General features: G+C 37.6%; 2 protein-coding genes across 7 annotated transcripts in view; one reads left to right on the plus strand and one right to left on the minus strand.

Annotated features, from left to right (window-relative positions):
- Window positions 1–13: 13 nt before the first annotated feature.
- On the minus strand, window positions 14–27,851 carry SCRN3 (secernin 3). Of its 5 annotated transcripts, none has more exons than XM_033231088.1 (8): window positions 27,733–27,851; window positions 24,921–25,087; window positions 23,192–23,373; window positions 22,109–22,308; window positions 19,952–20,164; window positions 6,985–7,147; window positions 5,238–5,412; window positions 14–1,852 (listed from the first exon to the last, which is right to left on the minus strand). In XM_033231088.1, the coding sequence occupies exons 2-8, from the start codon at window positions 25,077–25,079 to the stop codon at window positions 1,682–1,684; spliced, it is 1,263 nt and encodes a 420-aa protein (XP_033086979.1). In that variant the 5' UTR covers window positions 25,080–25,087; window positions 27,733–27,851; the 3' UTR covers window positions 14–1,681. The 5 variants fall into 5 exon arrangements, with proteins under 5 accessions (XP_033086979.1, XP_033086980.1, XP_033086982.1 ...); XM_033231089.1 differs by lacking the exon at window positions 27,733–27,851 and adding an exon at window positions 26,223–26,417; XM_033231091.1 differs by lacking the exon at window positions 27,733–27,851 and adding an exon at window positions 23,902–23,988 and having other exon boundaries at window positions 586–1,852; window positions 24,921–25,056.
- The window catches only part of CIR1 (corepressor interacting with RBPJ, CIR1), a 48,981-nt gene continuing 48,810 nt past the window's right edge, over window positions 27,828–27,998 (plus strand). For both annotated transcript variants that reach the window (XM_033231086.1, XM_033231087.1), the window contains exon 1: window positions 27,828–27,998. In XM_033231086.1, the coding sequence (XP_033086977.1) occupies window positions 27,927–27,998 (72 nt within the window). In that variant the 5' untranslated portion in view covers window positions 27,828–27,926.

The raw sequence follows: 27,998 nt of genomic DNA on the forward strand, positions 1-27,998 counted from the left end.
CATTCTGGGGCTGGGATGTTGATAGTGGGGGAGGCTATGCATGTGTGCTGATAGGGGCTATATTGGAACTATGTACTTTCTGTTCAATTTTGCTGTGAACCTAAAACTGCTCCAAAAAATAAAGTCTCTTTTAAAAAAGAGTTTTAGGAGGGGAATTCACAATCAGATTTAAATTTGTAATAGACTGGCCATAGTGACTCATGTGGGTAGAAATAAAGAATAAAAATGGGTGTAGGAGAACAGTTAATGCAATGGTCTAGCTAAAGATGGTGCTAGTTTAGTCTAAGGTGGCAGCAAAGGAGAAGGTGAAAACATGCTGCCCCTAGAGAAGGAAGTAAGATTCCCGTAAGTGTAATGAACTGTTTGCCCTTAGTTTCCTCATCTATTAAAGGAGAGAAGAGGAGTATAGGGGTTAGAAGACAGCCTATCACTGAACCAAACTTAAAGCAAACCGAATCAACTGAGTACTTGAGTCAGACATCTTTTCTTTTGTAATGTCAACCCTATATTAGACAAGAGCAGTATCAGGCAGATGATGGTATTTATGAGAGAACTTTGAACACATAACTTCCTGAACACTTTAAATATAATGACCCACTTCTTTATTAACCTAATTGTGCTGATAGTGACTAGTAAATATGATAATGTAACCAAATACCAAAATGGACATTCTAGAAACTCAAAAATACTTAGTGTTATTTTCAGTTGGATTTTTCTTTTGTTTATATTTGCAATTTTGAGTCTTGGTAATCTTTATGTAACCTAAACATAAAGTTTTATAAACTTTAGGAAGATATTACTCATGTATAAAGTTCATAATACATAATGCATTATAGTGTTCAAAATGTTATAATGTTCATAATATACTAATACTTCTATTTCATTGCCACTACCTCATTCTTGTTTCTGTTTTCACTGAGTAAACAGAAGTAAACAATGAGAGACATTTCAGACCCAGCAACAGTATATCCTAAGGTTTTAGTTCTTTTATCTTATTCTCTAATCTCCCAAAGAAGCTCTTCTAAAAATATATCTTATTAACGTAAAAGCCTATTAAGGAGAATGACCCTAAAAATGCTAGATAATCAGAGCTACAAGCTCACTGGTTAGCCAAGTCTTGACAAAGAGCATGTTTGAGTTTACCAAAAGTACATTTGCAGAACTAATATACTGTATTGACAATGTGTAAATCTAGACATTTTTCTTGTTAGAGCTGGTTAATATTTGCCTAAAGCACAAACAACTTAACACTTGAGATATTTTTCATGACTAAAGAAAAATCTGCTTTCTTGATGTAACACACAAAATGATTTGAGGGTACTACATAATTATAATAAATATAAATCCATGTATCATTTTAATGTTTCATTCTTTATATATAATTGAATACTTAGCTATTGTGACAAAAAGTTACTATGGCTAAAGAAAATATGCAAGTACATCACCTGAAATAACACCTGTATCCCACGATACATGAATCCAGTTCCAATGCTGTTTTCTTTCTGAGTATTTCAGCAACACTGTATGTAGTTTAATAGTCAAGGTATCACTTGAATACTATCCAAGAATAATCAGATCTGCTCAAATTAGGTTTATATAATTTACCAAGGTGAGAGATTCTGACTTTGAAGATTGCTGACCACTGATCACTAAGAACTAATATTAGCTGAACATATGATCACTAAGAACTAACATTTGACTGATAAATTTGAATTTCATCTTTTGCACACTGAGGAAAGAGATTAACAATTTTCTCCACATCAAGATGCTTGTTTTGAAGGATTGATTCCATCTCTCTGAATAGTTCTTTCTCCAGTTTCCTCATGTTGTCCAACATTATTTTGGCTTTTTCCTAAACAATTAAAAATATAAAGATAAATACATATACACATACACATAAATCTAACCAAATTCAACCCACCTCTACAGATAAGGATTGTTCATTCTGGCATCTAATTGTGGTTTGGTTCCCTTCCTGTTCTTTAGAGACAGAAAGAATGAAATTCTTTGGGAAAATCATTGCTCTAGATTGAGTTAATGCATGAATACCAAATTATTTTTAGTAGAAAAGACAAAAACAATTATGAGAGTAGTTTATAAGTAAAAAACCTAAAAAGACAACAGGACAACAGAAAATCTCATATGAACTGTCTATGTGGAAGGCTGCTGAAAACTGAGGCTGAAATATTTTTATCAATTTAGATCTTTTACGTTTAAAACCAGTATTATCAGATTAATAAAATAGAACAGTAATGTCCAGGAAAAAATCAACTAAAAGAAGACATTTCCTCTATTACTTCATCTTTATTTCAATAAAGGGAGAAAAAACGTCCACGATTCTTAACAGAAAGTAATTTTTAAATTGTTGATGAATCACCATTATCAGTTATAAGGTACTTATTTAGAGAAAAAGTATGTAAGAAAACACTTGGCCAGGCACCGTGGCTCAAGCCTGTAATCCCAGCACTTTGGGAGGCCAAGGCGGGTGGATCATGAGGTCAGGAGGAGTTCGAGACCAGCCTGCCAGTATGGCAAAACCCCGTCTCTATTAAAAATACAGAAATTAGCTGGGGGTGGTGGCGCACGCCTGTAGTCCCAGCTACTCGGGAAGCTGAGGTAGGAGAATTGCTTGAACCTGGGAGGCAGCGGTTGCAGTGAGCCGAGATTTCACCACTGCACTCCAGCCTGGACGACAGACTGAGACTCCGTCTCTAAATAAATACATAAATAAATAAAGTCACTAAAAAGTGAGCATACTTTTTTTTTTTTTTTTTTTTTTTGAGACAGACTCTCACTCTGGCGCCCAGGCTAACGTGCAATGGCACAGTCTCAGCTCACTGCAACCTCCACCTCCCAGGTCCAAGCAATTCTCCTGCCCCAGCCTCCTGAGTAGTTGGGATTACAGGTGCCCGCCACCACATCCGGCTAATTTTTGTATTTTTAGTAGAGAGGGGGTTTCGTCATGTTGGTTAGGCTGGTATCAAACTCCTGACCTAAGCTGATCTACCCGCCTTGGCCTCCCAAAGTACTGGGATTACAGGTGTAAGCCACTGCACCTGGCCTGTGAGCATAATTTTTAAAATTTGAACCATTATGGGGTAGAACTCCGCAAAACAAATAACCTTAACATGGACTTCAATATGAAATTGTATGCAGTTTTCATCTGAGGAAACACTACATTTCTTTTTTTTTTTTTTTTTTTTTTTTTTTTTTTTTTTTTTTTTTTTTTGAGGCGGAGTCTCGCTCTGTCGCCCAGGCTGGAGTGCAGTGGCCGGATCTCAGCTCACTGCAAGCTCCGCCTCCCGGGTTTACGCCATTCTCCTGCCTCAGCCTCCCGAGTAGCTGGGACTACAGGCGCCCGCCACGTCGCCCGGCTAGTTTTTGTATTTTTAGTAGAGACGGGGTTTCACCGTGTTCGCCAGGATGGTCTCGATCTCCTGACCTCGTGATCCGCCCGTCTCGGCCTCCCAAAGTGCTGGGATTACAGGCTTGAGCCACCGCGCCCGGCCTACATTTCATACTAGTGAGAAAAAAATGGATTTTGTCTATAAATGGTATTGGAATAATTAGTCACCTTTTTGGAAAACAGAGTTAGAATCCCTACTTCATGAAAGACACAAAAGTAAATTCCAGATGGACTAAAGAACTAAAATTTTAAAAAACACATATATGTGCTAGAAGTTATATTTATACTGAGGTGAGGCAGGCCTTTTGAAACATGAAATCAAGGTGCCTTACAGCAAAAGACTAATAAATATAATTGACTAAGTTTAAAATTTTTATCTGACAAAAAAGTTAAATGTCAAACAATAAACTGGAATAAAATTCTGCCTTATTACAAACAGTTAATATTCACATATTTTTGCCTATTTAAAGCAAAAAATATAAAAATAAAAATAACCCCAAATCAATGGAAAAACAGCCTAAGGGAAAAAAACAGACAAGAAATTTAAAATAAAATATTCATGACCAATAGACATAGGAGAAGGTTTTCAATCTTACTAGTAATCAAGAAATGTAAATTAAAACTACCAGTAGGATTGACTCTCCCTAAGACACAAAAGAAGTTATTTACAGAGCCAGGACCAGAACCCAACTCTTTCACTCTTCTTCCCTCAAATTCCATTATCTTTCCACTACTTTATGTTGTCAATCAATATTTTATGATTTTTAAGTAAAGTCTAAAATAGTTACAACTTTAGAATTTGTATTTAAAAATAAAAATGTAAATAAAAAGTTTCAAGTAAAAATAGAAAGTCTGGCAGAGCTTGTTGCTTTGAGCCTAAGTGAAATAGGTGAGGGAAAAAAAACCACGTAGCAACAATGTCAACACTGCAGACAAAAATAAATTATTACCTGGAGGAAAATTCATTTAATCCGTTTCAGTGTGAATAGAATGTAAATGTATATGCCTTGACAAAGTAAAAGGAATTATAGGCAAGAAAAACCAGGAGGTAGAAACAGACGAGAAAAGATTTAAGATGGTTAATGTTTTATTTCATTGCAGGGGGTCAACGGATGGATGGCTTTAGGCAGCCCTTCCATTCCCTTCTTACCTATTTTCTTTAGCAAGCTGAATAGGTATAGACATTATAAAATGACCTATCTATCTATACCAGAAAAAAATAAATCCTTATTTCTAGAGAAGAGAGTTTGAGTGATATATTGCTCTTCTATAATGCTTACATTTTAAAATAATGAGGATGTATCACTTTTTAAAAACTAAAACTAATTATTATTTTAAGTTTCTGAGGTTTTAAGTCACTTTCAATTAATTTTAATCTAGGCCTGTATGACTAAGAACATTACATTAAGAAACCAGGTCAACTGCTCTCCAGTGGCTTTGTAATTTTTGGTGTGGGATATATACTAAGCAAGTTACTTAAACTCTCCTAGACTCAGATACTTTATCAGCAAAGTAGGAATCAAAATAGTACCCATTTCATAAAGTGGTTGTGAAGATTAAAGTAAACCATGTAAAAGTACTATGTAAGTGCTCAACAAATGTTAGCTATTGTTATTATGTTTAATGTACTAAATTTCTCTACAAGATTCACAATACATGTATTCATAACCAAAGATAATAATAATACAGCTCTACTATAGTCTGAGCATCTAAACTAATTCTAAACCTATTTTTTAAAAGAAGGGAGGAAAGCTGATACTCCAAAGTTCAAAATACAGATTGAATCAAACTTTATACTTAATGATATAACAAAGAATACAAACTATCTTACCTCATTATTATGTACCACTTCCAATGCCTGTTGATGTTTTTGGTAGAGTGGGTGTCTTCTGTCAGGCTTAAAATGTGACTTCTTTTTAACTAGATCTTCAAGTTCAAATGTTGGTGAACTGGTATCCAATAGTTGTGAAATATGTGGCACAAATATGAAAGGCTTAAAAACAGATCTAGAAGAAAGAGTCTTTATTAAATTATCATGTCAATATATAAAAATATTCAGTGTTATTCTAAGTCTTCCAAGATTCTCTCTAATTAGATGTTTCTGTTAATGATGTTACATACTAACTTGTTCCTGTCACATTAGTTATACCCATGCCTGTCTTCTCTGATACACCGGGATCTCCTTGGGGGCAGGGAACCATACTTTTTTAGTCTTGTGTTCCAATGAACTTAACAGAGGACCTGGCACATAAACAGAGTCAGCAAAGTAATAGTTTGCCTTTCCTACTTCACATTCTACAGTTGGAGGATAAGAGCAACCATTAATGTCATAGACCGAGGATTAGGACTTGGGGTGAACATCAGCGCCAGTGTCAGTAAGGAGGACACATGCTGGGCACAGTGGCTCATGCCTGTAATCCCAGCACTTTGAGAGGTCAAGGTAGGAGAATCTCTTGAGACCAGGAGTTCAAGAACAGCCTTGGGCAACACAGCCAGACCCTATCTCTACAAAAAAATTAAAAATTAGCCAGGCAAGGTGGCATGCACCTGCAGTACCAGCCACTAGGGAAGCTAAGGTGGGAGGATCACTTGAGCCCAGGAGTTCAAGGCTACAGTGTGCTGACTGTGCCACTGCACTCCATTCTAGCCCGGGCGACAGAGCAAGGCCCTGTGTGAAAAAAAAAAAAAAGGAAGACTCAAATGTTTTATTCCATTTTCTTGAAGATATTTTTAATAATATGAAAGGCTGCTACACTAAGAGATAGTGAATATAAAATCATTTCTAAATGTAATGTGCATTTCGTGAGATACTAGTGACTTAAATCAAGATAGTCAACAAAAGTATTACCTAAAATATAACTGGACTGGATGCAGTGGCTCATGCCTGTAATCCCAACACTTTGGGAGGGTAAGGCAGGTGGATCACTTGAGGCCAGGAGTTGGAGACCAGCCTGGGCAACAAGGTAAAATCTTGTCTCTATGAAAAACACAAAAATTAGCCAGGCTTGGTGGCGTAAGCCTGTAATCCCAGCTACTAGGGAGGCTGAGGCATGAGAATCTCTTGAACCTGGGAGGCAGAGGTTGCAGTGAGCTGAGATCATGTCATTGCACTCCAATCTGGGTGACAGAGTGAGACTCTGTCTCAAAATAATAATAATAATAATAATTAAATAAAACTGGAACTATTGATATTTTAAGTTTCATATGTATTTTCTAGATATGAGTGCATAAGTAAGTCCTGCACAACTACATCATTTAACCTTTGTACTGTTATGAATTATCTAATATCATATCTGAAATCTGAGTAAGAAAATCTACTTTCTTTTCTTGACGATGTTAAATCTATTTGTAGGAAGGAGTAGGGATAATGCATACAAGAAACTATTCACATTTCCTCCCCATAAAACAGAACAGTTGTGCATATGTGAATGTTGCAGATTAAAGCCTGAACAGAAAATATCTTAAAAATTATCATCCTAGTTGTATAAGAAAAATTTATCCTGACAAAATTATTAACATACTAATGACTTTACTCTATCCCCTGACCCCTTGCTGGTTTAGAGTATTTTGTGGTTCACCTCTCAGGATCAGGAGTCCCTGTAAAGAAGTGAATGCAAGGAAGACTGGAATCTTGAGGTAAAATAGAAACCATGCTTGCAGTGGTCAGGAATTCTCCCTCCATATTAATGCCACTTGGTTTATCTCGAAGAATTTCCATCATTGTTTCAAAAGTTATATTTCCTAGGGAAATAATTTTTAAAATCATCAAATACATATGCATATACAGATGCCTTGCAAATATGAACTGCTTTCTCTACTGATAATATATGAGTTATTAGTCTTGACATAAATTAAGAGACTGACTATAAACAAACTTTGTATCAACTACAATTAGATTCATTCCACTATCACAAGAAAGGTATTTTATTTTAAATATAAATATGCAAAGTCTCAAAGCCATTGTAACAGGTAAAAAATTCCTAGAAAAAGGAATTAATAATGCAAAAATATATTCAATTCCATTGCCCTTACAGAATTTTTTTTTTTTTTTTTGAGACAGAGTCTTGCTCTGTGAGCCTAGAGTGCAGTGGTGTGATCTTGGCTCACTGCAATCTCTGTCTCCTAGGTTCAAGTGATTCTCGTGCCTCAGCCTCCCAAGTAGCTGGGACTACAGTCATGTGCCACCATGCCCAACTAATGTTTGTATTTTTGGTAGAGACAAGGCTGGTCTTGAACTCCTGACCTCAGGTGATCCTCCCCAGCTTGGCCTCCCAAAGTGCTGGGATTACAGGTGGGAGCCACTGCACCCAGCCTATGCCTGGCTAATTTTTAAATTTTTCTGCAGAGATGGGGGTCTTGCTATGTTGCCCAGGCTGGTCTCGAACTCCTGGCCTTAAGCAATCCTCCCCCATCAGCTTCCCAAAGTGCCAGGATTACAGGAATGAGCCACTGTGCCTAGTCTTTTGTCTTTAATTGAAAAAATTAAGTAAATATAACATAGTTACTGATGATTTGGATTTAAGTAGACCATTCTATTATTAGTTTTCTATGTATTCCATCTATTCTTGGTCTCTTTTTCTCTGTTCTTGTTTTCTTTTTAACTTATCAAGTATTTATTACTACAGTTCTCCCATCAGCTTATTATTTATACACTTTAAAAAATCTTATTACTTTCTCTTGATTTACTACAGTTGGCCTTAAATTAGTTCTTTACCACTTACTAATTAATGCAAGAAGGACCCATACAGAACTTAGCTCCAGTTACTGCCTATCTTTTGTGCTATTCTAATGCATTTTAATTTCTACTGTGTTCGTCTGGGTCTTCTGAGAAGCAGATGCCACAACATGGGATCAAATATTTTAGGGGAAATGCATGTGACAGAAAATGGGGAGGGAACCTGGAAAGCCTCAGAGAATCATCAGACTAGGATACAATCTGAAGTCTGAATTTAGTAGAGAAGGAAGAGAAGTTGGAGAAGTATCCCAGGCTGCCATGCCATCTAAGAAAAGTCTGGCCAGGCTGTCAAGGAGTCCTTGATCCACGTTAGCCATTAGAGGAGTCCTGTGTATCCCTAGAATGGGCCTGCCTTTATCTGTCTGCCGCTCTCAGTCACTGGTCAAAAGCATGCTGTGGAAAATATAGTGCTCCATGAAATCCATGCACAATAGACTTTAAGCACTGCAGCTATGGCCATTGGTTAGGAACTTATTATTATTTTCAACAATGTTTAGTTTTACCTATGTATTTACTGTTTCTGCTGCTCTTCATCTACTACTGCTTGCGTACCTTGCTTCTATCTGCCTGAAGAATGCCCATTAGCATTTCTTTTAGTGCCAATTGTCTAGTAATCCTGTTTTATTTCACCTTTACTTTTAGAGGATATTTTCACTAGCTACACAATTCTAAATTAGTAGTTATTATCTTTCTCCATCACCTTAAAGTTGTCATTTTACAGTCTTTAGAATTCCCCCCCTTCTGCTGAAAAGTTAGCTGTCAGCTTTATATTTGTTCTTTGAAGATATTTTTTTTCCTCTGGATGTGTTTCAGATTTTTCTCTCTGTCCTTTTTCTCCCTCAGAAATCTTACTATATGGGCCTAGGTGTGGTTTCCTCTTGTTTGTCCTTCTCAGGATTTGTAGAGCTTCTTGAGGCTGTTGCTTGATGACTTTTATTAGTTTGGGGAAATTCTTGGCCAATATCCTTCAACTACTGCTTTTGCCCTTCCCTATTTTCTCTCTCCTTTCCTGTTGAGTCTCCAATCTTATGTATATGAGACCTTTTCACTGAGTCCTATATATGCCTCTCAGATCCTTGTCTATATTTTCTAAACTTTTATCTCTGTTTGAATTGGAACCTTTTCTACTGATCTTCCAGTTCACTAATGTTTTTCTTCTGTTATACCTAATCTGTTGTTAAATCAATCTACTGAATTCTTAATTTCAGTTATAATTTTTCAGTTGTATTATTTCCCTTTGGTTCTTTTACAGACTCCAGTTCCCTGATGAAATTCTCCATCTTTTCATCTAATTATTTTGAATATATAATAGTAATTTTAAAGTCTGTTTCCAATAAAGCTAATGTGTAGACAGCCTATATGTCAGATTCTACCATCTACTTTTTCTCTTGGTTTTCAGTCATTTGGTCTTATTTCTTAGCATGCCTGATACTTTCCAATTGAAGGAAATTTTATAGAGGCTCTGCATGATATTTTCTTTCACAAAGCATTTAATATTCTTCTGGCAACCAAATAGAATATACATAGATTGCCTTGATCCAGTGTTGAGACTAGTCTACCCCTTGTTTGTTCTTACTCTTCCTAAGGAGTAGCATTTCTGGGATCTCAATTGAAAGCTTAGGGGTATTTCCCAGGTACCTTTTTCTTGGTTGGCCCTCCAATCAAATTTTTGTCCCTAAGGCCTTGTGAGACTGCCAAAAATCTCTGCTTAGCTTTTAGGGCTCCTAGCAGCTACTTTCTGCTTGATTTCACAGTGTCATGTCTCATCCTACCTACGTGCTGCTTAGAAGTTGGCAATTGCATTAAGAAACTGTGATATAGAAAGTCAAGGTCTTCTCAATGTGTAGAGTCTTCTCTCAGTCTTCAGGATCTAGGCTCCTCATCTCTACTCTTTTGTGTACTCTTTTGGGTATTCATCCATGTCTTCCAACAACAGGGGTTTTCTCCCTCCAGATCTCATAGTTATTCTTGGAAGGAAGTTGGTCTAATACCAGCTACTCCTTCATAACCAGCCCTGTGCTTTTTAACACTCCACTGCACTATTATGCCTCCCATTTACTAAATACATCAGTCTCTTTTTACCCTGACGTAGTACCAGTTTCTTAATAACAGTAATGAATGTGGTGAATCCAGGTAACAAGTACAGTTAAAAAACAAAACAAAACAAAACAGGCCAGGCATGGTGGCTTATGCCTGTAATCCCACCAGTTTGGGAGCCTGAGGCAGGAGTATCACTTGAGCCCAGGAGTTTGAGACCAGCCTGGGCAACATGGCAAGTCTGCCATCTATTACAAAAAAAAAAAAAATGTAGCCACATGTGGTAATGCATGCCTTTAGTTCCAGCTTCTCAGGAGGCTGAGGCAGGAGGACTGTTGAAGCCCAGGAGATTGAGGTTACAGTGAACTATGATCGTGCCACCACACTCTAGCCTGGGCGACAGTGCAAGACCCTGTCAATCAATCAGTCGATCGATCACAAAACATAAGTTTCTGCCGACAGATATTTTTGATACTTTATATGGAAATGTTTAATTATTATATTTCAATTAGTTCTAAAGAAACAAAAAACTTTCACTTAACATGGTTGATTAACCACAGGTATCTCCTTCCTCTCTCTCAAAACCCTAAAATGATTGTAAAAGAATAAAAAATGAAGTAACTGTTAAAAAAAAAAGAGAGCATGAAAAGCAAGAATCTCCACTCCCCGCCCCACTATTCCCATAATTGGGAATTAAAAGAAAAGGCTCATGGCAAGCCTGTGTCCAAATTGTAATTCATAATATTTCAAATTAAAACTGACTTCCATATAAAATAATATAATGTTCTGCCCTCAGTTAATTATGCAGGTTACCAGTTTATGTTAATGACAATAGATTTATACAAGTCTACATTGTCTTATCCAGTTTCTCCACAATATAGCCATTACTTCAAAATCAAGAAAAATAACTTATTGAATTTATAGATAACTTGTTACAGAAGCAATATATTTCTGTTAGTTTTGAAAAACACAGTGAAGAAGGTGCGCCTAAAAGCAGCCCTTAATATTAAAACTAAACAATAAAGCAAAAACCTGCCATCCACACCTATATATCAGGCACACAGTTTCAACACCTAGTGAGCCTGTAAAATGATTCAAATCCAAATTCCTATAAATGGCAAGTTTTAATAAAAACAGTGTCAGAACCATAATACTGTGATAATACAGGTATTATGAAAATATTTTCTGTATTCAAAACCTACAATTCTCAAAATGAAAGGAGGATTTACATGATCACTTGAGTAGGATAGCTATAAGTAATCCACTAGCAAGCATTGAATAAGTACTGAGACTGCAGTGGCAGGGTTCAGTAAAATAAATGCAAAACACAGGGTGTAATTTCATTGCAATTTAAGCTAGTTATTTAAAATACATGAGTGAATATAGATTCAATTTGGATATACATGCAGCACAGTTAATAGCTATCAGGTAGGGATAGTTGGAAAGAAGAGAGGCAGGCTGTTCTATCTAGAAAAATCATAGGACAAATTAACTATAATGTACTGGTAGACAATTTTCTGTGAAAGTATTAGAAAGACATATTCTTTTGTCAAAGCACAGAAAGCTAGATGAACTATACTTCACACTTGAGAAAAAGTACGTTTCATGTCAGATGCATCTATTCCTATAATCACATATGTAATTCAAATCTATGATTCAGTTATTCTTAAATATAACTGAATTATTATTATGATACAGTAGCTAATTGGCTTATAATTATTTCTATCTTTTTTCCTTCCTTTTGTCCAATTACCCTAAACCTTAGAATTCTTGGCATTTTCCTCTCCATCTTAATTATGCATTGTTGTTCTTTATTTTTAAAGAATATCTGCTAAATGTATTTCCTGAGCCTTTAAATTTATTACTAGTAAAAAGTACACAACAGTGATCTTTGTTAAACTATCTGCAAATTACAATTTCATTCAAATCAACTAACAATACTTTAATTTATTCAATACTTACTAAGCACACACAACATAGTGAATTAGGTGCTGAGAGAAAAATATGACAAATAAGAAAGTCCATTTTTTTCAATTTCATAGAGAAGAGCACAAACACTGGTGGTTTCTTCATTTGTAAAATGAAGATATCTATTTCACATGGTTGCTTAAAGAATAATATAATTAGGCCGGGCGTGGTGGCTGATGCCTATAATTCCAGCACTTTGGGAGGTCAAGGTGGGCGGATCATGAGGTCAGAAGTTTGAGACCAGCCTGGCCAACAAAATGAAACCCACTCTCTACTGAAAATACAAAAAATTAGCTGGGCGTGGTGGCGGGTGCCTGTAATCCCAGCTGCTTGGGAGGCTGAGGCAGGAGAATCACTTAAACCCGGGAGGTGGAGGTTGCAGTGAGCTGAGATCTTGCTACTGCACTCCAGCCTGGTGGACAGTGTAAGACTCCGCCTCAAAAAAAAAAAAAAGAATAATATAATTAAATCATTTAGTACAGTATCTGGCCCTTGATAAAAGCAGTTAATAAATGGGAGTAGGTGTTGCTGCAACAGCCACTCCTGATCTACTTTTTTTTTTTCTTTCTTAAATTTTGAGTTCTGGGATACGTGTGCAGGACGTGCAGGTTTGTTATATAGGTGCCATGGTGGTTTGCTGCACCTATCAACCCACCACCTAGGTATTAAGCCTCGCATGCTTTAGCTATTTTTCCTGATGCTGTCCTTTTACAGTATGTCAAAAATTAAAATCCTTAGTATAACATGCTTTAGCATTTTCTACATACTTATCTATCTACACGGGGGAAAAAGATAGTTTAGATAACCTATTTGTAAAACTATAAACTAACATTAAGAAACTTTACAGAAAACTTTTCATATTATAACATGTTCTTTTGGAAATTAAAATATAAATAAGATATTAACTACTTTGAAAACAATAATGTAAAGGCATTCTACAAATATTCTGTCAAACTTTTTCCTTTTTTTATACTGAGATTGGATTTATTTAAATAGCTGTATTAGCACCAAACAACATTAATAATAAAAAGTAAAAGAAACATATATACAGGGGAATGTACTTATAACATCATGTAAAAAAATCCGGCCGGGCGCGGTGGCTCACACCTGTAATCCCAGCACTTTGGGAGGCCGAGATGGGTGGATCACGAGGTCAGGAGATCGAGACCATCCTGGCTAACATGGTGAAACCCCATCCCTACTAAAAAAATACAAAAAAAAAAAACTAGCCGGGCGAGGTGGCGGGCGCCTGTAGTCCCAGCTACTTGGGAGGCTGAGGCAGGAGAATGGTGTAAACCTGGGAGGCGGAGCTTGCAGTGAGCTGAGATCCGGCCACCGCACTCCAGCCTGGGCGACAGAGCGAGACTCCCTCTCAAAAAAAAAAAAATCCTTCGCGCCACTTCCTGTGTACCTATCAATCAAAGACTGAAAATATCCAACAGCATCAGCTTTATTCTAGAATCTTACTCTATTTTTGCTACAGGTTTGAGTTAATATCTTGAATTTCAAGTGGATAGGAGTACCTACCTCCTGAGACTACTCCTACCCCACGCTCCACCCTCAATCACCACCACCTTTTGGGTGAAGTTCTAAACCCAGGAAGGGAAGAGGATGAGTTGTCCTCTCAGACAAAGGGAGATGCAAATCATCCCTCTGGGATGGTTAGGTTATTATCTCCGAGGAGTTGATTCTTCTAAAATGGAAAACTACACTCTTTACCCTCAAATCTTCCATCTAGCCTATCTCTACAAATGGCATTTCCAACTGTTCATTGGTTCCCAGCAGAAACCTGGCATTCATTTGTGACATCTCTCTCTCTCTCTCTAACCTTCACTCCAATTAATTAAGTCCTGTCCATTCTGCCACAAAAGTATATGCCAAATCTGTCCACTTTGCTCCATCTCCATGCCACCACTGCCATTTCTGGGCTGGCTAACCTTTATGAAAATTAGAGAAAGGAGCCTCTTCTTTGGGGCAGATAGTGGGGCTGGATTTCAGCCCCACTTGCCCCCTTGTGCAGGGCATGATTCTCCACAACCTTGCTTGGTGGCCCTGGACCCCAGACCAAGCCATCCTGTACTGTTGTAATCAATTCCTTAATGTTTTGGCCACACCCTCATAATAATTAGCATATAATTTGTTTAATGAATACATGAGAAGCAAATATCAATCACTGACTGATCCATCTCAGAGTAGTTGCTTTCTGACTGCTTTATAGAACCATTTACCAGCCAGGCACAATGACTCGCACCTGTAATCCCAGCACTTTGATAGGTCAAGGTGGGCAGATGGTTTGAGCCCAGGAATTCGACACCACCCTGAGCAACATGGTAAAACCCTAGCTCTACAAAAAAATACAAAAATTAGCCTAGCATGGCGGTGCACACCTGGAATCCCAGCAACTCAGGAGGTTGAGGCACGAGAATCGCTTGAACCCGGGAGGCAGAAGTTGCAGTGATCTGAGATCACGCCACTGCACTCCAGCCTGAGTATCAGATCGAGACACTGTCTCAAAACACTTTTTTTTTATAGAAACATTTTATCCTTCAAGTGAAGGAGGGTATATTAGTCACATTTTTTATTAGTAGGATGACCCTTTTAGCAACTATCTGCCACTCAGTAATCTAAATAAAACTTACTTTGCTGGAATTATTCAGAAGCAAAGGAAAAAAATACATTGGAAGTTATTTTTTAAGAGTTAGTAATAACCCAACATGAAAATGGGAAAAGGATACATTAATAAACAACTTACAAAGCAATTACAAATTTTCAGTAAATGTAATAATATATCTAATTTCACTAAAAAAAATTAAAATTATAACATGCCATTTTTTTCTTTTTTCTCTTTGTGGGTACATAGTAGGTGTATATATTTACATGCCATTTTGCCTACAAAATTTATAAAGGTTGAAAAAATCCTCTATTGATAAGCATGTTAGAAAATGGGTACTCAAATATTGTTGGCAGTAATTTAAATTTATGTAACTTTTCTGGTGGTCATTTAACAATGTGTTTCAAAAACCTTCAAATGTGCATAAGCTTTGACCTGATATTCTACTTCTACAAACTCATTTTTAGAAAATAGTCATGGGGCTGGGCGCGGAGGCTTGGCCCGGTGCAGTGGCTCACGCCTGTAATCCCAGCACTTTGGGAGGCCTAGGTGGGCGGATCATTTGAGGTCAGTTAAGACCAGCCTGGCCAACATGGCAAAACCCGTCTCTACAAAAAATAAAAAAATTAGGCAGGCGTGGTGGCAGGCACCTGTAATCCCAGCTACTTGGGAGACTGAGGCAGGAGAATCGCTGGAATCCACAAGGCAGAGGTTGCAATGAGCTGAGATGGTGCCACTGCACTCCAGCCTGGGGGACACAGCAAGACTCTGTCCAAAAAAAAAAAAAAAGAAAAAAGAAAAGAATAGAAAAGAAAAGTCAGGGATGTGAATATAAATAAACTATAAGCATGTTATATAATTTCAATAATGAAAAACTAAAACTAACCTAAATAACATGGATTTGATAGCTAAAGTATGATTCATGCAATCTTTATTATACAATGATTAAAATACTACCATAAAGAAATAACAAAATAATAGGATGCTACACATCTGTTTTAAAAAATGAGAATGTTCTGGCCAGGCGCAGTGGCTCATGCCTGTAATCCCAGCACTTTGGGAGGCCGAGGCAGGCGGATCATGAGGTCAGGAGATTGAGACCACGGTGAAACCCCGTCTCTACTAAAAATACAAAAAATTAGCTGGGCATAGTGGCGGGCGCCTGTAGTCCCAGCTACTCGGGAGGCTGAGGCAGGAGAGTGGCGTGAACCCAGGAGGCAGAGCTTGCAGTGAGTCGAGATCGAGCCACGGCACTCCAGCCTGGGCGACAGAGGGAGATTCCGTCTCAAAAAAAAAAAAAAAGAGATTGTTCTGTTCTGTATATATTGAAACAGAATGATCTACATTATATATTGCTAACTCATCTACACTGTATATTGTTAACTAAAGTTATGTGGAGAAAAGTGTAAATAGCATGAATAGCATGCTATCATTTCTGTAAAAAAAGAAAAATTACATATTTGTTTCATTAAGCATATATCATCTCTGGAAGAACACATAAGGAACTACATATGGGGAAAAAACTGAGTATCTCGGGACAGGGTAGGAAAGAGACTTCATTGTATAATCTTGCGTACTTTTGAATTTTGAATCATATGAATATATTAATTTTTATAAGTAAAATAATATCATAGAATATTAAATGACATGGGAAGGAGTTCTACTTTAATGGGGCTAAGTGAGCTCCTATCAGGTCAACCGTCCTGCAGATAACTATCAACATGGGACAAAATACAGAAAAACAACTACCTGAAGGCTCTTTACAATTAACAACTGAAGTAACATTCTGGAGGAAAGCTGAAAGTTGGGAGACAGAATGAAGCATAGGGTAAGTTTATTTTTGTTATGGCTTTAGCTTGAGGGAAGCCCATGGTCAATGCTGTGTCATTTTATGCAGGCAGCAATAGAAAACCTTGGTGTTTCTGGCCTGAAGAACCAGACCTCCACCACAAGCAGTAGAAAGTGAGGGGGCAGGCTGGGTGCAGTGACTCATGCCTGTAATCCCAGCACTTTGGGAGGCCTAGGAGGGTGGATCCTGAGGTCAGGAGTTCGAGACCAGCCTGACCAATATGGTGAAACCCCATCTCTACTAAAAATACAAATATTAGCCGGGCATGGTGGCATGCGCCTGTAGTCCCAGAATGAGTTGAGATCGTACCACTGCACTCCAGCCTGGGTGACAGAGCAAAACTCTGTCTCAAAAAAATAAAAAAAATAAAAAAAATAAAAGAAAAGAAAGTGAGGGGGCAATCCCATAAAGGAGAGTCAGAGAGAGAGAACTCCCAAATTCTGTGTAAAAGAATTGCTCAAATCTCCATCTGATTGCTGATTAAGCATGTGTGGGGCAGACTGCAAACAGCTCAGCTAAGGATAAAAGAGCTAAACTGAAATTTGAGTTGCCAAGCAGGAGACAGAATTTGCAGGCTGAGTACAACCAACTAAAGTATCTGCTAAAACAAGAATTATCTATTTGTTCTTAGGTGAGTTTTGGTGGTTTGTAGCTTTCAAGGAACTGGTTCATTTCCTCCATGTTACTGTATGTCTGATTATAGTTTTGAGCCATCTTCTGTGGGCTAGATTCCCATGTCAGTTGTTTACAAAACCTTTTCGCAGTGCTCTTTTACTGTCCTAAAAGAGCACTATCCAGTGGCCAGTATGGAAACTGAGCAGTTGTCTACTCTATAGGTTAGCTCTCAAAGGCTCTGGTGTGCTATTTAGGGTCAGATACACCTATGTACAGCTTAGGGTAGGCCCAGGTATTCTTATACAACTTCATGGGATTTCTTTCTTGAGCTACCTCTGCTTCTCAATTCTCCCTGACATTCTGGCTTCCAGGGATCCCCCTTCCAGGTCCTCTAGCTAGAACAACAGAGCCTTGGTGGTCTCCCTTCTTTGCCCAACTGCTTCCCACATCTGGGTCTGCCTCTGAGGCCAAGAGGCAGGAAAACAGAGAGAGGGCAAAAAGCAACAGAATTTCTCCTATGGTCTTTGGACCACAATTCCTCTAGTGGGAGAGAATTCCCTTCCCTTAGAGTTTAGATGCCTCCCAGCAGCTGCTACCATCATCACATAACCATCACAAGATTGCGGATTCAGGACTGGAGTTTGCCTGGGAGCTGGGACGAGACAGAAAGAAAGCAGCAAAAAAATTAATTAATTAATTAATTAATTAAATTTAGTTAAATAAAAATTCCCAGGAGATTTCTCCCATGCTGTGTCTTGTTGGTGTCCACCTTCCCTCTCCTCAGACAAGAAAAAGAAGGTATCTCTTGGAGCTCTTTCTGTTGACACCCAGAACATAGTTCTGGGATTCATGCTGTTTAACACTAGGCTGGAAGAAATGAGAAAAACAACAACAACAACCACAACCATGAAACTCACTCCTGGATCATTCCTGCTTTGACTCTGCTTTTTTTGCCCTGCTGACTGCTCCTTTTTACTTTTAAGACTCCTCAGAAAGCTGCTCCATGCATTCTTTCCAGATTTTTAGTTATATTCAGAGAGAGAGAGACAGAGTAGAGTTTACTTATTCCATCTTACCTGCAACCAGAACCAGCCTCCATTAAATGTTAAGGAACTATACTCTAATTATTTAATTTTTAATTTTTAAAAAATTTTTGAGACAGAGTCTGGCTCTGCTGCCCAGGCTGGAGTGCAGTGGTGCAATCTCGGCTCACTGCAACCTCTGCCTCCCGGGTTCAAGTGATTCTCCTGCCTCCGCCTCCCAAGTAGCTGGGATTACAGATGCCTGCACCACACCTGGCTAATTTTTGTATTTTTAGTAGAGACGGGGTTTCACCATATTGGCCAGGCTGGTCCTGAACTCCTGACCTCAAATGAACTGCCCTCCTCGGCCTTCCAAAGTGCTGGGATTACATGCGTGAGCCACGGCGTCCAGCCACTCTTTATAATTATTATTATAAAGATGCTAAACATGCTTAAGGATTTTTTTAAAACTTGAAAGTAAAGAATAGAGAAATGGGAGTTATACAGAAAGAACCAATGGAACTTGTAGAGATTAAAATTATAATAACAAATTAAAATATTACTAGATGAGATTAATAGCAGATTAAATGCAGAAGAAAAGATGAGTGAACTTGAGGACATAACAGTAGAAACTATCATAATAGTCGTAGAAGCTACATCTTCACCTGAACCCCCATGTAACAAATATTTTCAATGGCAAATACATGTAGATTCATTATAGCGGATTTCCCATTTGGATGGGAAATTGGAGTAAAATATAAACATTTGTCATATCAAATATTCATATAATGGGTATAGAAATACAGGTATGCTGGGATCTTCTCTGGTTTACTGGTTATAAACCAGTGTTTGTTTCTCACCAGGTAGCTCCAGGTGAGCCCCCAAAATAAATGTGGCTCAGAGTTCAATCTCTTACAAGAAACTGTATTGATCCATATCCTGGAGCAGCAGGCAGCTCAATTCCATCCTAAACTCTGGGTAGGGAGTGGACTAGCATTTTTCAGATTGTAGCCTTAATAAGGAGTCCAGTTCCTGTTCCCCAAATGTTGATCTTTTTCACCTATACACGTACATTCTCATGGATGTTAACACTCTAGCGTCTAACGTGTGTATCTGGTCCAGGATCCCCCAGCTGACACGGAGATGAGGAGGATTGTGTGGGCCCTCTCTTCATTTTTGGTACCTGGTGATTTTCTCTTCTTGTATTTGAACTTAGCTATATATGTCTTTAATGTTTAAATATTTTATCCAACATCTCTCAAGTTTTGGAGTGGAAAGAGGGAATTTGTATATCTGCTCAGTTTGTCTTCTGGCCAGAAATTCTATATATAAGAAAATAATCAATAAGAGTACTACCCAAAAATAAATAACAGCAGCAGCAGCAATAGTCAAAGAAGCCTGTCTCCAGGTTGCAGTGAATTCTCAGAAGAAAAGTAATCTCAATTTTGTTTTAAGAATATTAATAAGAACTGAAAAAATGCATCTGAGCATGGAAAATCTGAACTTTACCTTCAAAAGAATCATGACCCTTTCACAATTGTATAATACTTATCTCAAAAAATAGCTTTATGACAAATAAATAGTTTTCATTTTAATAGAACAATCTTTTTACTAATTATAATTCTCCAAAATAGATTTTGTCATTCCCATATTACATCTACATAAAACACAGTTTGTCATCCTAATATTATTTATATGATAAAATTACCTTTGTGCTTCTTTAGAAGCTTGTAGCCTTCACAGTATCTGCCTGATGAAGTCATCATCTTGGCTGTGTCAAGATAGGAATATGCTGCAGCAAAATCAAACTCCTTTTTACCATCCCACCAACCTTTCCGCTTAGCATAGTTTCTCATGTCTGGGTGTTCCCGGTCAATCTTGGTTGTTATGGAAAGCTGATTAGAAATATTACGAACTCCCTCTATTTTCAAAGAAGAGGAGAAAGAAGAAAAGTCATATTTAACATAAAGCACGTATCTGTACATTATGATGCCTAATCACTATGTAAATGCAAATATAGACTTCTAAATTTTGTGCCATGGGCATCTATTACATATTCAAAAAGATAAATGAATTATTTTAAAAATTAAACTTATTTTGAGATAATTATAGATTCACATGCAGTTATAAAAAAATAATACTGAGAGAAACTGTGTACCCTTCACCCAGTTTCCCCCAATGGTAACATCTTGCCAAACTGTAGTATAATATCACAACCAGAATATTGGTATTACTATAGTCAAGATCAAGAATACTTCCATCACTACAAGGATCCCTCATGTTGCCCTTTTATAGCCACACTTGTTGGGAGCAAGCCCCCCAAAATCTGGCCATAAACAGGCTCCAAAACTGGCCATAAACAAAATCTCTGCAGCACTGTGACATGTCCATAATGTCTACATTGTGCCACTGCTTACTGCAGCCTTGATCTCCTGGGTTCAAGCTATCCTCCCCACCTCAGCCTCTTGAGTAGCTGGAACTACAGGTACACGCCACCACACTCAGTTAATTTTTGTATTTTTTGTGGAATTGAGGTCTCACTATGTTGCCCAAGCTGGTCTCACACTCCTGGGCTGAAGTGATCCTCCTGCCTCAGCCTCCCAAAGTGCTGGGATTATAGGCATGAGCCACCATGCCCAGCCAATAATTTTCCATCTAATAAATAATTCCCTATCATTTAACAATTTAGTTCTTGGGCTTAGTTAGTAATAGAAAGAGAAACCAGTTGGCTAAGTTAATCCACAGCTAGACAAGGAGACCCAATGAAGGTGTTCATTTTAGATGGCCAGGTGGGGCTTTTACAACAAAACGTATTTATTAATTTCTCTCTTGCACGTAGTACATTTAATAAAATAAAAGTGCTCAATGGTATTATCAAGCCAATTATCACAAAAAGAAAACTTCTAACTACAATGTTATATATTAATAAACATATATGCAAAACATAAAACAAAATGTCCATCAAAACAACTGGTAATGACCTGTTTTGAAAAACAACACTCAAATCCTCCAAAGTTCAAGGCTACCTTCATGAAGCCTTTCTGAACTCCTCTAGCTCACAATAATAAGCTTTCTGTTCTCTAAATGGTCAGAGCATCTATGTGTCTGTATCATTCATGCACCATTTAACATTTTCACATGTGTATCTTATCTCTCTAGTAAACTAGGAGTCCAGGAGTTAAATACCCAAGATGGACATGATTATGCTTAAACATAAGGCTATGTTCTAGTGACGAGATTCAAGATGAAAAGCTTTAAATTCTAGGTCTTTCATTTACCACCTTAAATCACTTTACATCTCTGGCTTTCCTCACTTGAAAAATTAGAGGAATATATGATCACAAAGGAAATGAGAATGAAAAATCAAAGCATTCTACAACAATTAAATAATGTTGTTTTATTCAAAGATATCAAACTTCTGTGTTTTACTATTGTATCAACATAGCTTTTCCAACCACCAACTCACAAACACCTGTCTTTAACCCCACTCTCATTTCCTCACCTCCACACTAAAATAAGATTTTGGGGTGCAGCCCAAAGTTTAAAGGAGAAGAAATTGTAAGGGATTATTAAAGTGAAAAATTACGATGAAACGGCCAAGAGCTGCAGCAAAGAAAGTATATACAGGTTATATGAAATTCATATTTTGAATAAGAATATTCAAAAATTTTTTTTTTATATTTTTCAAGAAAGTTCTTTATGGCACTTTTTCCATTGTTCTTTCAAAGTTTTAAATTTCCCTTACAGTTCAATCTTTCATTATACTAGATTATTAATCGTGGAAGCATTTAAATGCAGTACCTATAGGTAAGGGTATATTTTATTAATTGCAAAAACAAGTTAAATCACAAAAAGTTGTCCATACCTTGTACTTTTTCTGCTGCCCAGTACTTCCCTGCAGTTTCCAGAATCCAGGCTTCATTCCTATCAGCTATTAGGAAACTGTTGTGATAGCTAAATAGCATCCTACCCTCTGTGCAATTTCCACCCTGGCCATACTTTTCTAATAAGTCAACAATGACATTGAGGGCTTTTTCAGCTGTATCAGCTCTTTCAAGGCCAAGTCTAAAACAAAAATATATAGTTCTCAGATTAAAATAAATTTCCATTATTTTTCTTAAATAATTTCATGCTCATGAGATTTTTTAAATTCCCCAAGTAAAATTTCTTTCAAGTTAACAGATGAAATGACATCTAACTTTGAAATTTTTCCTTCTGAAGTCAGTTTGGAATCATGGAAACAAAGTTTCTAGAGTCAAACAAACCTATCAAATTCGAAGTTGGTAATTCACTGTCAAGTTACTTTATCTCTGAACTTCAGATATCCCATTTGTAAAATGAGCATGATAGCCCATGAGGTTATTGTGAGAATTAGTTAAGGTGTGATTAAAATATGTTAGGCACTTCCAATGAATCATAATTTCCTACTTCTTCCCTTCTCCCAAATAATAATATCTGAAAGCTGGCATGGTGCCTGTGCCTGTAATCCCAGCTACTCAGGAGCTGAGGCAGGAGAATGACTAGAAGCCAGGAGTTCAAGACAAGTGTAAGCAACATAGCAAGACCCTAGTCTCTGAAAAAAAATTTTTTTTAAATTAAAAATTAGCCAGGTGTGGTGGCACGTGCCTTTGATCCAAGCTACTTGGGTGACTCAGGTGGGATGACTGCTTGAGCTCAGGAATTCAAGGCCATAGTGAGCCATGATCACAACATTATACTCCAGCCTGCATGACACAGTGAGATCTCATCTCAAAAAACCAAAAATTAATTAATTTAAAAAACCAAACAAAACTGAGAGTCATGAAATTGCATGCGGTACTTTAAAACATTTTGACACAAACTGCAAAGTATCAAAGCCCTCTCAAAAATGGAAAATAAAACAAGTAAGAGTTACACAAAAATTACAAATTAGAAAAGGTCTATAGCATAAAACGTAACAAAAAATAACCTGACAAGGTCCATTCCTAATAGTGCTTCTTCATCACAAACTTCTTCTCTTCCCCATACAGCTTCATTCCCAATGCAAACTCCATGCTCATTGGCTCCCATTTCTGCCCCCCACAACCATGCTGGGCGACTCAGGACAACAGCGTACGTTTCAGGAACTTGATCAATTTCTATATATGTACACTGTAAAAAAAAAAAAAAAAAAGGTCATAGCAAGAACCACAAAACCAGAAAAGTTATCAAAATCCAGAATTTAAAAAAATCAGTCAGAAGACAAGACTGTTATGAAAGAGGTAAAGGAAATACAAGTAAATTGAAATTTTCAATAATAAAGGCATTACCCTTAAAACATATCCAGAATAACCCGAAAGTATTTATTCATTCAAATATTTGCTGAGCATTCTGCCAAGAGATATGGTAGTTACAAAGATGAATCAGATAAAGATCTCACTTTTGAGAAACTAAAAGTTGTACATTAATTAAGATAAAATAAAGTATAAAGTATTAGGGTCATGAGGTGAAGACAAGGTGCTACTGAAGCTCAGGAGAAAGATGGTCTCTAGCTGTAATATCTTGAAACATTTTTGTAGATGTGTGAGTTGAAGCCTAAGGAAGTAGTTCTCAACCTCAATATCCAGTGTTTCTTAATTAGTGATATAAGTACCCATCTGGTAGCCTTCAAATACAAGAGTTTTGTCATAGGACTCTCACGTCACATTTTGAAGTCATCTATTAGGTATGTCCACAGCAATGAAAAGAATGAGAACCACTGGTTTACAGGACAGGCTAGATTTATATCTGAAGAAATAAAGTGGAAATGGTATCACAGATGAATAAGTGGTCTTAGCAAAAGAAAAAAACATGACATAGGATACAGAAAAAAGTCTAATATTTAATATGTTTTAATATTAGAATATCAATAAAATAAAATCTAAAAAGTATGAATTAGCAACAATAGCATAATTTGAAGCTCTCATTTTAAGTTCCACATTAAATGGGTTTTAAAATAAGTTTTTAAAGGTCTTTAGCATAGAGACCTTTAAATTAATTTAAAAGGTCTATAGCATAAAACGTAACAAAAAAGAACCTGACAAGGTCCATTCCTAATAATTAATGTGTATACTAGCAAGTGACTGCATAAAATGTATACTGATAGTGTTAACATAGGGCCTAAAAAACCTTTTTTGATGTGTCATAAAACTGTCATTCCCAGAGTCTGGGATGACTTTCCTATTCTATATCAAGAAGAACCTATACCAATTCAGAATCAGAATCCTTTTTGTCCATCAAATTCCAGCTAACTCCAAACCACATTAAATGTTCCTTCTCTTCTGCTGCCACAGCATGCTACTCTTGCTTAAATTTAGCATTTAAACCATCCAGTTTTATAATGGGGTATAATGCATACACATCTTATTCCTATACTAGACTCTAAGCTCCTGGAATAGTCAGAGTCTTGACAGCTGACTTTAAATCTCTTGCCCTATCTAACATGCTTGCATATGGAAAGCATTCAAATATTTATTCAAAGAATGGATAATTTTATTATTATTTCAACTTCCTCCAAATCACTGAAATAAAAGATTACAGTTTATTTCTGACTCATTTATTTTTCAAATGTAAATTCCTCAATTTTAACTTTTATAGTTTCTTCCAAATTCCTATTTATAGAAATAACTTTATGATATTTTTTAAAGGCATATTGCTAACAAAACATTTATTTCACCTACCTTAAGATGTTCTCCCAGGTTATCATGAACTGCAGCAGGAAAATAAACTACCTCTTGTACTTCATCACAGAGTCTATCTGAATTTTTTCCAAAAATAATCCTGTTATCGACTGTTGCTGGAGGTAATGCCACGAAAGTGTCACAGGAAAAAGGTTCCATTTTTTAAACTAAAAATTATACAGATGTTTTAAAATTAAAAAAAAAAAAACCTGTAAGGATATAAAAACAAAGAGTTTTACTCAATGACCAAAGGATATTGTTGCCATATTTAATTAAGGATGTTCATTAAAGCTTTGATTTTTTTATTTTTATTTTTTGGAGACAGGGTCTAGCTTTTTCACCCAGGCTGGAGTGCAGTTATACAATCAGGGCTCACTGCAGCCTGGAACTCCTGGGCTCAGGAGATCCTCCCCCTTCTGCCTCCCAAAACCCTGGGATTACAGGCATGAGTGACCGTGCTTGGTTGTTCATTAAAGTTTTACATTTTGTATACTATAGCCTAAAAATCAGTAAGACTATGACTTGGGACTCAATCTTGTACTACAACTCAATAAGAAAATGGCAATGAAAACTACCTTCTTACAGTTTATAGTTCACATTTATTCTCTAAGACCTTTCTCTCCTAAAGTCTTCCCTGAATTTCCTTTCACTATTTCCACATTTGGGAATCCCTGTACCTAGCTCTATTGTTGTAAAGGCTAGATTCTACTACATTTGTGTATATATAAGTCCCTTTACTGGACAGTGAGATCCTTGAGGGCTGGGAGTATGTCTTACTAATCTTTGTATTCTCATTGCTGGAACTTGTCTTATGGAAAAAAATCTTACGTGTCCAGTGCTTCCTCAAGGGAAGGAAGAAGGGGTCTTATTTGAGCTGGGAAAAAATACACACAGATTATAATTCTGATGAGACTGAAATTTTGAAACAGACTCATTGATTCAGACAAAAATATGTCAATATAATTTCAAATTGTTGGCATTTCTAGAAGAAAGTTCACATACTTAATTTATAAATCACAATTATATACTTTAATATCTAGGTTACCTCTTCAATTGTAATTTGGAAAATCTTAGATCTTCACTTACAATAGAACACCTAAAGATCCTTATTTCGCTGCCAGAATGGACACATTGTTTTACAGAGTTTCCTTCTTTCCTTTAATAATGACAAAACCTTAGAATGGCTTTACACAGGCAGATGCTAGCAATTTAAAAACAAAATTTAAATATAATAAATGTTTCCTTAAAAAGAAAACAAAATGACTAAAGAAAAACTTCAGCCTGAAACTCCTAAGGGTTTACCTGTTCTCCTAGTGAGAAGTCTGATGTCCTGATGGCTTGTTATTTTCTTTCTGTGTTTCAACCCGTATGTCCTGGATCTCCTTCTATTTGTGTTTTATAGTTAGTTCCATCACTATATAATTTTGGCAGACTATTTAATCTCTCTCTTCCCTATGCCTTCTGCCTCACCAGTAAAATAAAAGACACTGTTTGATGGGCTGTTAGAACTTACCCGTCTCTACTAAAAAAAATATACAAAAAATTAGCCGGGCGAGATGGCGGGCGCCTGTAGTCCCAGCTACTCGGGAGGCTGAGGCGAGAGAATGGCGTAAACCCGGGAGGCGGAGCTTGCAGTGAGCTGAGATCCGGCCACGGCACTCCAGCCTGGGCGACAGAGCGAGACTCCGTCTCAAAAAAAAAAAAAAAAAAAGAACTTAATAAGGCAACATGTAAAGTGTTTTGCACAGTGCATAGAACATACTAGATATTCACGTGAAAGCTGTTATTGTTATTATTTGGTAGGAGAGAAAATTTCTCATAAAGTCTTATTCTTTTTTTTTTTTTCTGACAGTTTAACTCTTGTTGCCCAGGCTGGAGTGCAATGGTGCAATCTCGGCTCACTGCAACCTCCGCCTCCCGGGTTCAAGGGATTCTCCTGCCTCAGCCTCCCGAGTAGCTGAGATTACAGGCGCGTACCACCACACCCGGCTAATTTTTTGTATTTTAAGTAGAGACGGGTTTTCACCACGTTGGCCAGGCTGGTCTCGAACTCCTGACCTCAGATGATCCACCCACCTGGGCCTCCCAAAGTGCTGGGATTACAGGCGTGAGCTACCGCGCCCGGCCTAAGTTTATTCTTAACATTACCCTGATAGAGAACTTGGTTGGTGGGTCACCTGCGGCAGTAGCAGCCACGTCCACTCAAAAACCTGGAGTCCCAAGGGCCATCAAGCTGCAGTAGGTAATCTGAGCTGCCTAACTGGGGTCGTAGGGAAAGCTAAGGAAACTTGCCGCCTGGTTAGAATGGCACTTAGCCCATTGAGGAGGTGAAGCCTTGAGAGATTTTACTAACTCCTAACGTGTATTCGTCATTCAGTAAGTCTTTATTGAACTTCTTTCGGCGCCAGCACCGTACAGCTGGGGCAAGGGCCTCCGTTCTTGCAAAGCTGTCTCATTCTATTTCACGCGCTCTTAGTTCAGCCGGCGCTTTCAGAAACATATCGTTGGATTCTCGCAAACGTACTATAGTTAGGGCAGGAATTATTATCTCCATAACACAGATGAGAAAAACAGTGCAGAAAAGTTTTTGCAGCTCGAGTCAGAGTTCACAGAAAGTAATTGGCTCTAGCTTCAAGCACCTTTGGTCGAAGCGCCGCCGCGGTCCACCCCGCACCCCGGCCCTGGGCGCTCAAATCGCAGCCAGTGCAGCTGGGCTCTGGAGCCCCTCGGTCAAGCAGTACCGCGCCACAGTTGGGTCTTCCCGGTTTCTGTCTCAACAATGCACCCCCCCTCCCCCGTGCACGCCCCTCACCTGGCCTCCAAACTACCCGAAGTGACAGGTGGACGGAGGGAAGATTGGCCAGTGGAGGCACCAGTTGCCGGAAGCTGTTACCTTTGACCTCGGAAGTTCCCCCTGCCACTGGAAATGCAGTTCCGGTTAGGAGGCTGAGTTTGTTTACGTTACTTACAGATCTAGGTGCTGGTTTCCCTAGCTCCAGTTCCAAGATGGGGAAATCCTTCGCCAACTTCATGTGTAAGAAAGACTTTCATCCTGCCTCCAAATCCAACATCAAAAAA

The sequence above is a fragment of the Trachypithecus francoisi genome, unplaced genomic scaffold (genome assembly GCF_009764315.1).
Source record: "Trachypithecus francoisi isolate TF-2019V2 unplaced genomic scaffold, Tfra_2.0 Lachesis_group13, whole genome shotgun sequence".
NCBI lineage: Eukaryota > Metazoa > Chordata > Mammalia > Primates > Cercopithecidae > Trachypithecus > Trachypithecus francoisi.